Genomic DNA, 11869 nt, shown 5'->3' on the forward strand with positions numbered 1-11869 from the left:
CTTGTCAGACTGTTCCTACGTCTGCTATTGCTGATGGGGCTATTGTTGCTAATAATAGTGATAGTACAGCTGGTGTTGCTCGGGCCGTTGCTGTTACTGATGCTAACCATATAGCTTGTGCTGCTGGTGATTTTGCGTCTGATGCACAATCTAGCCGGGTCACCTCTGCTGCAGCTACTGCAGTTGTTATTGAGCCCGTTGTGCAGTCTGGGTCCGGCAGCCGCTCTCAGTCACACATTAGAGAGATACCTAATTTTAATGCTCGCGAATTGCGTGAACGCCTTGATTTTAGGGGTATAAGTCTCGATCATCCAGAACAAGTGCCGGCGCGAGTGCGCGAGTGCTTAGCCAATGTGATAGACAGAGCTGTGGCGGGATCCCAACAGGGCAGTGTTCTAAACGTGGTCCTGCGTGGCCCCTCGCTGGCTTCAGATGTTCAGGCTGTTTTAAACGCTGATGATCGGTATGATCCGGAGCTGTTTCTCGATCAAATTGCACAAGTTATGCAGAGTAATGATGAATCTATCGGTGATGATGAATTAGAGTTTATTGTCACGGTAGCTCAGAACAGTAGTGGCGGGTCTCGCTTAAGACTGGCGCACATACCTTATGATGAGATTCTCTCAAAGAAAGGCAGACATTTATACACACCAAACAACACAAACAACAATTTGTGCTTCTCCCTATGCATAGCACATTCATTAAACTCATCATCCTCTGAGCATGAAAAACTTGCTACAGCTAAACAGATGCATGCTGAAGTAGGTCTATGCGACACACAGCAAGTATCATTCTCTGATGTCGGTAAATTTGAGAAGCACTTCAACATTAAGATTGTAATCTATTACCACACAGAAGGGCGTAAACGCCTGGAATGTTTTTACACACATGAAGAGCCAAACCCTAACACGTTGATGATGTATCTCCATAATCAACATTACCACCTGATTTTAAACCCGACCGCTTTTTTGGGGGGATCCTATGTGTGTAATTTCTGTTACAGTATATATAATACACCATTACAGCACAGCTGTAAACATAGATGTAACACATGTTACACACTCTGTCAACATCACAGGGGACCCACAGTGAAATGCAGCGACTGTAACCGCATCTGCAAATCACAACACTGTTACCAACAACACAAATTACCTGAATTAAAACACAACATGATCCCCTGTGATAATATGAAACATTGCATGCACTGTGGCACCACATATAGAGAATCCAAGAAATTGCCACACAAATGTGCGCAGCCTAGATGCGAGCACTGCCGCGAACCTAAATTAGCAGGAGACTCCGACCATCAGTGTTTCATACAGCCTGTTGAAAAACAGAAGCCTAACGATAAATACATTTTATATGATTTTGAGACGCGGTACCACAACGGTAAACACGAGGCTAACTTTGTGTGTGCGTCTGATCTGAAGGGCAATAAGTTCACATTTAATACATTAAAGTGTGTGGAGGCGTTTGTGCAGCATTACAGACGCCCAAGGTTTCGTGGGTACACTTTCATAGCACATAATGCATCTGGCTTTGATAACTACATACTCCTCGAGTACTTTGTCAGACAGAGCATAACACCTAGTGTCATAATGAGCGGCAGCCGTGTGATTTTAATGCATGACAGGGACTATGACCAGCGGTGGATTGATTCGTTCAGCTTTTTGCCCATGGGCCTTGCCAAAATACCCTCTGCTTTAGGTTTTCAAGACCTGCAGAAGGGCCATTTCCCACACAGGTTTAATACGAGGGATAATGAGCGTTATGTGGGCCCGTACCCAGACCCCTCCTTCTACGGCTATGAGCACATGTCTGAAAGCGATAAGGTGCGATTCATGGAATGGTACCAGGTTGCCTCACAGAATCCCTTTGATTTTCAGGCTGAACTCAGGCGTTACTGTGTTAACGATGTTGATGTCCTGCGTAAAGCATGCATCATTTATCGTGACACGCTACTGGGTTGTACTCAAGTTGATCCATTCATGTATACCACCCTGGCTGCATTTAGTATGGGTGTGTATAAAACGCTGTTTCTGCCTAGAGACGCGCTCGCTCTCACGTATGAAGGGGCATACGTTGAGCAGAACAAGACGTTTTCTAACGTCTCTATTGAATGGCTTCAATATGTGTCCCACACCACCAACAAAGTGGTAAAACATGCTCTCAGAGGAGGCGAACAGAGGGTTGGACCGTATTTTGTGGACGGTTTTGACCCCACAAGTAATACAGCTTATGAATTTGCAGGATGTTTTCACCACGGTTGTGTTAAATGCTACCCCGAGAGTGAAGTTAATCCTGTCAGCAAAGCATCCTATGGACTGCTGCATCGCATGTTTTGTGACAAAGTTGATGCACTGAGATCACAACACAGTGTGAGCGTAATAGTGATGTGGGAGTGTGAATGGGCTGCCTTGAAGCAGACAGACCCTGCAGTTGTGGCTTTCATGCATACGTACAGAAAGCCAGAACGCCTGAATCCCCGAGACGCCCTTTTTGGCGGTCGCACAAATGCTCTAAAGCTGTACCACAAGACTGCTTGTGATGAAAAAATATTTTACTACGACTTCACCAGTCTCTATCCCACAGTGCAGTCTAAAAAAGACTATCCTGTAGGACACCCTCAAGTCATTTACACCAACTTTGACAAGCTAGAAAATTATTTCGGCTTTGTTAAATGCACAGTGCTCCCACCTAAGGGTCTTTTTCACCCCGTCCTACCCTACAGATGCCATGGAAAACTGATGTTTCCACTCTGCAGCATGTGTGCTGAAGACCAGAACCAGCATACTGCATGCGGGCACAGTGACAGTGAGCGGGTGTTGAAAGGCACATGGGTCTCATTTGAGCTTGAAAAAGGTGTTGAGAAGGGATACAGGGTTCTTGCTGTTGATGAGGTGTGGCATTTCCCCAATAAGACCGACACATTGTTTAAAGACTATGTGAAAGCCTTCCTAAAACTCAAACAGGAGGCCTCGGGGTATCCTGAACATGTGAACACACCTGACGAACAGCAGAAGTACATAGACGAGTATTATGAGAAGGAGGGAATAATGCTAGACCCATCCAAGATTTGTGTAAATAAAGCTGTTCGTAACTGTAACAAGCTGTTGTTAAACTCGTTATGGGGTCGTTTCAGCATGAGGTCAAACATGGCATCATCTGAGCTCATTACAGACCCTTCCAGATTTAGCCAGCTAATGTTTAGCGACCAGTACGACGTGCGTCAGTTTTGTTTCATCTCTGACGACGTCGCAATGGTGCAGTGGCGCCACGCTGATGGTAGAGCTTCCCGTGTGAAGGACGTTAATGTCTTTGTCGGGGCCATGACCACTGCACACGCCAGACTCATGCTGTATGATTTGCTAGACAACTTGCAGCAGCGCGTGCTGTATTGTGACACGGACAGTGTCATTTTCACGGCACGCCCTGGCGAGTGGATGCCTCCTCTAGGTCCGTTTCTGGGGGATCTCACAAGTGAATTAGATTGTGGAGAGGATGGTGTGGAGGATTACATAGCGGAATTTGTTTCCGGTGGGCCAAAATGTTATGCGTATCACACATCGCTGGGCAAGACCCAGGTCAAATGTAAAGGCGTCACACTGAATGCATTAAACTCGAAAGTTGTCACCCACGACTCCTTGAAAGGTTTAGTCCGCAAGTTTGTAGCCAATCAGACATCAGACGCACACCTAGTTGCCGTGTCTGATAGCATCAGACGCGATAAAAAGAAGCTTCATTTGAAGAATGAAACCATTGTGAAAAAAGTTAAAGTTGTTTACAATAAGCGCCGTGTGCTCCCAGACTTCACAACCCTTCCTTATGGATTTTAAATTAGAACAGGGGTTTGACGCCCGGTTGCAGCATCCGTTCAGCATGGTGGTCAGCGGTCCCAGTAACTGTGGCAAGACTTTTTTTGTTAAAAACATAATTGAAAACTCTTCCAGGATTATATCATGCAGCATTGATAACATTGTGTATATATACTCATGCTGGCAGACACTATATGACCAGCTTCTTAAGATAAGAAACATAAACTTTGTTAACGGTATACCCGAATCTCTTGCTGATGACACCCTTCTGCCTGCAGAAAAGAACAATTTGTTAATTATAGACGATGTGATGAACGATGCAGCTAACAATTTAGAAGTACAAAATGTGTTCACAAAGTATGTGCATCATAGGAATTTGAGTTGTATATATCTAGTTCAGAATTTGTTTATTCAGGGAAAATCCAGTAGAACCATTTCCTTGAACACTAATTACCTAATATTGTTTAAAAATCCGAGAGATAAATATCAGGTTATGCTTTTAGCCAGGCAAATGTTTCCGGGTAATACTAAATATTTTATAGAAGCGTTTAATGATGCCACATCGACAACATACGGGTATCTTTTAATAGACTATAAAGCTAAGACCCCGGACTATTTAAGACTCAGAACAAATTTACTGTCAGACCGTCCGGTTGTTTACATTCCAAAACAAAAATCAGCAAAGAGGTGAGAGGATGTCATCACGCATGCGGAGGAATCTGTCTCTGTTGGAGATGATATACAGGGCTCCTCCTACTCTACGCAGAGTTATTATTAGTAATTCAAACTTAGATTTTATCAATGCATTGTGTGAGATAGCCTTTAATGTATTGCATGGTAACATTCCACTGACCAATCAGCAGTACAAACAGCTAAAAAAGAAAAAAACAATAATCAGACTGATTGCAGACAAAAAAATAAAATCTTTGAAAAAGAGAAAGACAATCAACCAATCTGGAGGGTTTTTACTGCCGTTATTAGGGGCTGCAATCCCTTTCATAACCAGTCTGATAGCAAACAGGTGAAAATGGAACATGTGCAAAAGATGTTTTTGGTACCCCAACACCAGTTGGACTTAATAAAGCAACAGCAGCAGCAGCAGCAGACAGGCACCATCAGACAACAGTCTCAGAACGAGTTGGACAAGGAGATGTTACAAGTGTTACAAGATTCTGACATAGATGTGTATGAGAAGGCTAAAAAATACAGCGATATTCTCCAAAGATACCTCACCCTTGTGAGACAAGGTGCCCGTGAAAAGAATGTACTGTCTTTATCATTACCTGAACAATTTAACAGGGATGTGCAACCCCAGTCGGCGGACACATTGCCTGTTCATGGTGATGCCGGGGTGCGGGATCTTGTTGCGGAGAATGTTTTAACACACATACCTAAAAGGAGTAGGAGGAATGCAGAACTTATTCTATCAGCGGTGAACCGTTCGCCACACTTGATCTCTTACAATGACAAAGGCGAAATTGTTGTTGATAAACAAACCATCCCTGGTTCACACATTTATGATCTAATTAAAGCCGTCACAACCACACACACACCTTCTGAGGGTTTGAGACCTATCGGTTGGACAGAGTTTTTAAAAGCTTTCTCAGATTTAAACATACCGTTATCAGCCATATCTAACACAGGCATACGTAAGACCGTCGCCTTGTATAAAACCGATCACACACTGTCTGAAGACCGTGGTTTTTTAAAACACACACCAAAAAAGAACACCCCCGGTGGACCGCTGCGACATAGTACACTAAAAAAAATAAAGAATAAAAAAAACAAATTAAAGGGGGGTCCTGTAGAGTGGTTGGATTTTTGAATTCAGGTTTTTTTTTCTTATTGCAGAAATTGTTTTTCTGCTAAAAATATTTGCTGTTTGGTGTTTTTCTACTGTTGTGTTTTTTTTTCACTTATTGCTGCTAAATTGTTTTGTTTTATTTTCTTTTATTACTGTTAAATATTTTATGTCTTTTATTACTGGTTAATGTTTGATTTCTTTTATGTTTAAACAAAGTATGTTATGAATCTATATATATATATACGAGATTTGATAATAAATACCATTGACTCGATTAAATCATGCTCTCATGTTGTTTTTATTATTATTCTCATTAGTACATATCAGTATCCACATTGCACACACACATAATCACTGCATACAGCAACAGGTTGTATGTTGTTGACAAATCGACACACCATAGCATCATTACAAATTAAATCAGACCCATACATGTTAAGCAGGCGGGCATAAGATACACCATTTTGTATATGATATAAAAAAAAATACACAATGTTGACCGCATGTGATGGAGAAGTCGTTCTGCACTTGTTTTCCTGAATATAAAACAGTGGAGCCGTTTTTTAGAAGAAACATCTTTATTGCTGGGGGAAAACTGTCTAACGAGTGACCAAAACTATCAAAAAAATAACCGCGTCTGTCTCTCGAAATATAAACAGCAAGCCAATGTTCCCCTGGCATCGTAGAAGGGTGTGTGTTTACAATACACATAGCAGGGAGTCTTTGAAGCCGTTCAGTGGTTAGTTGATCATAGGCTAACACGCCTAGGAAATGTGTGTTTTTATTGATAATGCCGCCGACCACGGCTGATAGTTCTATAGTGTTCATGACCGTTTTTGTCTCAATAGTAGTCCAAGAGCACCTGTCTCATGTTAGATATTTCAATGACTGAATCAAATACAGAATAACACAAGAGGTTCACTGTACGGGGTAGTGGATTTCTGAAACGGGTTTCCAATCTCACGTTCCCAGTTTTAATTAACGACACATTCCCTGAATGTCCTTCGTCAGCTTCCAGATTGAAACAGAATAAAGTGTAGCCGTTACCAAAGTCGTCACGTGTTATGGCCAACGATCTGTCCTTTAAATGTCTTCCTGTGGTTTGTATCAGCTGGTAAAATTCTCTGATATAGTGTTTTCTCTGGAAATTTGGCTGGAATGGTTTAGCAGGATAAGCCTGACTATCAGCATATAAAGACATAAATTCTATATCGCAGTTTTCAAAATGAAATGGATTACGCTGGTAGGAGCCTGTGTATGCTTCATTGTCTATGAATGCAATGATGACAAATTTAGGTATCCTACCCATAAATAAATTGTCATTTGTTGATATTCTAGCCCCTGCAGGTATGGAGAAGGTCTTTAAAGATACTCTGTCTACCGTGTATTTTGCGTTTGCATGGTGCAATGCCTTGCTGTGTGCAAGTCTGACGCTAGGTGATACACTAACTTTCTTGACAAAGAGACTGGCTGAGACAATTTTAACTCTGTATGCATTGGCATCCGCTGTCATGAGAGCAAATTCGTCTTTAGAGCGCACAAATTTCAGCGACAGGTCGATTCCATTAAGTAACAGTTTTTCTTGAAAAAACAGGTCTGCATGTACTGGTGCAATCAATTCAACAATACTACTATTTGCTGTGTAGCCACCTCTGGTCATCAGACCCTGGTTCTCTCCTTCTATAGATGTGTCATTCATGTGTGATGCTGTATCCTTACAGAATAACCCGGTGCTGAACTGTGTGTCTAAAGTGTCCTTATTATAATTGATAAGACATTCTATCACACCTCTGTATGGATATGTATTGGATGATTGACTAATGAGCCGGTCTCCCAAATTAATATCGACTTGACTAAATATGCTGCATCCAGGATAATTAATAAATCCTACATTAGCGTCCCTAGCCAGGTTTGAGCCATCAGCGTTTGTGATTCTCACCCGTGTGTAGATATATGAGTCATTTAGATCCAGGTAATCTTCACCCGACGATGAGATGTAAAACTCGATCGGCCCTCCATCAGTGATTGCAGATACAGGTGGGATTTCAATAAATGTACTTTTCTCAATGCTAGTCTGTGTGTATGGGACAGTAAAAAGATCGAGCTCTGTTTTTACACATTCTCCAGAATGACTGTGTAACAGTGCCATTTAGAATATGTCAAGCGCTGCAGTTTTTGAACGAGTGGTTCTGGGTCTCTTCACTCTGCGTGACGGTGTCCGTTTGGTGGCTCTCCTGCTAGGTTTTGTGGTTTTACGCTTTTTAGACAACGGCTGCCCTGGGGGTGGGGTCTTAGATGGTTTGGGCGTATACACATACAAGCCGTTACCGTCCTGCTTAGTGGTTGAGGGTCTGGTTATGTTGGTTATGACATCAGACACTATGCCCGATGCGGCTGTTTTTAGGTGTGGTTTGACTATGCTGACTCCTTTTTTAAACAGCGGTACTGCAAATCTAAACAAGCTACGGAACAACCCACCCAGACCTGTCCCATATTGTGTACTGGTCCCAACATACCCTCCGAGCTCTCCACCAGCCTGTGATAAGTAGTATTTTACATATTTTGAGTCATCAGAGTTGTAGACGGCCATCCTTTTTTTTTTCAAAAATGCTGTGTTATCGGTCGGAAGTGTAACTTGACAAACACTTTGCCGTATAAAAAGGGTATGTGTTGATTTCGATCGTCTTTCAAATCAATTTCTATGTCGTCGATTAATGTCTTTGACACAGGTGTGTAGTGTGGGCTGTCAAATTGTAGAATAGGCAACCGGCGGTCATCGTCTGTAATATTTATAGCTCTTAATAGCCTCGCGTGGGCGTCACCCACAAGCTGGTAATCAACGATATCTGCATAAATAAAGATGTTATATTTTCCCCCGTATATGTCTGCGGGGTGCGGGGCATATGTGTTTTTATAATGAAGTGCAAACGGTTCTCCTGTTTTGAATCCTAGGATTTCCGCCAGTCTCCCTCTAAATGTGAGAATAGTCCCCCTAGGCCCCATAACACAGGCATGGTTACTAACGGCGTTGTACTGCATTTTAATGTCTCCAGTGGTTTGGTGCTGTTGACATTTAAAATTAAATTCTTTTATTATCTGTTCCACAGATGCATAATGGCCCACAGACAGTTCGATCATGGTTATGGCTATGGTTCCGTCTTTGACGGGGTCATGAATTTCCACTTCCGAATCTGATTGTGGAAAAGTCCGCCATATGCGTGGGTACTGTATCTCTATAACAGCGACCTCATATGGTTGATCCAAAACAATAGGTTTTGCTAGCTTTGTTCTAAAATTAGATATCTTATTACCTGGGTAAACATGTGATGAAGCATTCGAGAAGAGGCTTACATAGAAGCCTGCATTGTTGTTCTTTTTATTCATGCTTTCTCAGTCTATGCTCAGTGTTGAATGAATGTGTGTAGAGCTGCGTCATCTGAGTTAATTACGCCTCAACGATGTCTTTTTCTGGAATCCACGAATTAAAGCTGTTGGGCCATCCTAGCCATTTCACTAGCACCTGCTTTTTCCGACCCACTTTTTTTCTAGCCAATATGTTTTCAATTTTAAATGTTTTGTTTTCATCAACAACCACACGTTGTATCTCAGGCTCATAAAATGACCCTTTCAATACCTCTCCTGCTAGATCCACTAGTCTGTACACTGGGGGCTGTCTCCCTATACGTTCCTTGACTGTGAAAATCTCATCGGTGTAGGTCTGCTCGTATCCTTTTCGAAACTTTCCTCTCAGTTTTGATATTCGTACAGTGTCACCGATATTAAATTTAAAGCGCAGTTCCCTCTGAGGCCTCGTTTTGTACAGCGCGTTGAAGACCGACTTCTCATTATCCTTATTCACCTCTGCCGGAGCCATTTGGATAGATCTGTGATAAGCATTGTTATATGCTTGTGTGAGATCTGGTATGATATCTACATATCTCCGGGAGTTGGCTGATGTTAAGTACTTCCACATTCTACCCTTGAAGCTACGATTGAATCTCTCGACAATACTGCATTTAACCTCGCTAGCTGTTGAGAAATGCTTGATATTATATCGCTTCATTAGCTGTTTAAAGGTTGCATTATAAAACTCTTTGCCTTCATCTGTTTGTAGTTTCACAGGGATCCTACCCTCACTAAGTATATCTTCAAAAGCAGCTGATACAACAGACCCTGTCTTGTTTGTTAGGCATCTAACCCATGCGTATTTTGAGAATACATCTATACATGTTAGCAGATATCTCACATTATCATTATCTGTCACATATTCACACATGTCAACCAGATCGGCTTGAAACTGTTTGTCGACCCCTGTCACCAATACTCTATTTCTGGGGAAATGGATCCTCGCAGGTTTATGGAGTGTGTAGGTGTCGTCTTGTTCTAAATAATGTTTGACCTGAGATAGTGGAGGTGTTACACCTGATGCCTCCCCTGCCGCTATACGTAGCTTATTTAAACTGGCTAACCCCGCAGGATGGGCTGGATCGTGATATATTTTATGCAATGTGCTTTCCATGATTTACAAACCACAAATGACTATGATGTTGATGTTAACAAGTCTTTTTATTTAATTTTCACAAAGACACAATCACAGACAATGGATACTTGGACACCCCACATTAAACCAGATGTAACCCAGCCCAGTAGTTTCCAATCATGCGGAGCATGGCTGGTTTAACACGGCGGGCGCAAGTACTTGCATCTAGCAGGTGCCCAATGTTGTCATTAATGGCGCATACTATATATCGCTCTGATCTCAGTTCACACATGATGTGTTCTGCAACTCTGCGGATTTGTGTTCCAGACCCATCTGCAGTGGATGAGCGTACAAACAGCCGGATGGCAGGGATGAATCGGTCAGTCTGGAGCCTTATCATCACATCATCATAGTAGGTGTCGAAGAAATACTCAGACAATTCCTGCAAGCAGCTGTGTTGCACCTGACTGGGGTGGCCTGTTTGGCATCCGTAACATGTCTCTTGTATAAACTCATTCAAAGCCAACATTAACAGGTGGAGAGTTGCGAGTTTGATGTCGATTACAGTTTCATCCCACAGGTCTGATATGAGGGGGTCCTGCGAGCATTGTGGTGAGGGTGGTGGAGTCTGGAGGGTCGGGATTAGCAGCTCTGTTGATGGTGACTCCAACAGGTCCCACGAGGGCGTGTCATTCTCTGTAAAATGAAAACCACAAGCTCTTAATTTGTCACATAGATACACACTCAACCCCACACACACCCGCACATTAAACCTACCAGTTTATTGTTTAGCTGTCGGAAGGTCTTATGATTTTAGGTTTACACAGGGTACCAGGCAAACCAGTCTTCGGACAACTCGCCAGATCGTCAAAAACAAGGCGCTTTCTAATACTCTCGTACGCAGTGTTGAGTCTGTCCCTCTTGATCGCGTCATCAATCTGGCTAAACAGACGCGACAAACCTCTCCAGTCGCACCACTGTATAAAAAACAAGTCCTTAAACCATCTTGTGCGCTCTTCGAGGTTTAGAGGGTATGGATTTAACCTCCAGTTTTCAAGCCCTCTGGAAGCAATAAGACTATCCCTGTCATCACATACACTGAGAAAAATAAAGTCGTCGGGGTTGCGATTGAAACGATCAGCCTCAACCCTGTAAAGCTCAGGGCCTGATGCACTGTTCCACTGGGAAACATACAGCAGCTCTGGGAAACCCACATTGTCCAGGTCCGCACACACTACGGTGCGGAAGAGCTTCCAGTTTTTAGTAGACATGACTTGGGCTTCCCCCCAAAACAATCCCTCACCACAATCTACACTAAGCACAACTGTCCCTTCGGTATATTTAATGGCATACACATACCCTTCGACGCCTCGATATTCTAACTTGAATACAGTTCCATCTGCGGCGTTTCCACAGCGTTGCTTTTTACGTTGAGGACCCCGACTGCATACTCCTGAAGACATACCTAGAGTGCCTGTGGCATGGGCGATGTCCTGGCTGGGTGTCATTCCGAGCTCCATAGGTCGATGCGTCGGGGATCCTTAGCGAGCGCGATGTGTCGGTGCTCTAGGTCGATGCGTCGGGTATCCTTAGCGCAATGTGTCGGTGCTCTAGGTCGATGCGTCGGGGATCCTTAGCGCAATGTGTCGGTGCTCTAGGTCGATGCGTCGGGGATCCTTAGCGCAATGTGTCGGTGCTCTAGGTCGATGCGTCGGGGATCCTTAGCGCGATGTGTCGGTGCTCCTCAGACCGTGGCGGTGATGCTCTTAG

At 43.2% G+C, this 11869-nt stretch overlaps 1 protein-coding gene across 1 annotated transcript; it reads right to left on the reverse strand.

The window, feature by feature from the left end:
- Window positions 1–10358: 10358 nt before the first annotated feature.
- On the reverse strand, window positions 10359–11601 carry LOC146608704 (uncharacterized). The gene has a single exon (XM_085348441.1). It carries the CDS (start codon window positions 11560–11562, stop codon window positions 10888–10890), a length of 675 nt encoding a protein of 224 aa, XP_085204567.1. The 5' UTR covers window positions 11563–11601; the 3' UTR covers window positions 10359–10887.
- Window positions 11602–11869: the final 268 nt, after the last annotated feature.

The sequence above is a fragment of the Diplotaxodon limnothrissa genome, linkage group LG23, assembly GCF_057381915.1.
Source record: "Diplotaxodon limnothrissa isolate DT_005_m linkage group LG23, D_limnothrissa_male_GT1.1, whole genome shotgun sequence".
NCBI classification, from domain to species: Eukaryota; Metazoa; Chordata; class Actinopteri; order Cichliformes; family Cichlidae; genus Diplotaxodon; species Diplotaxodon limnothrissa.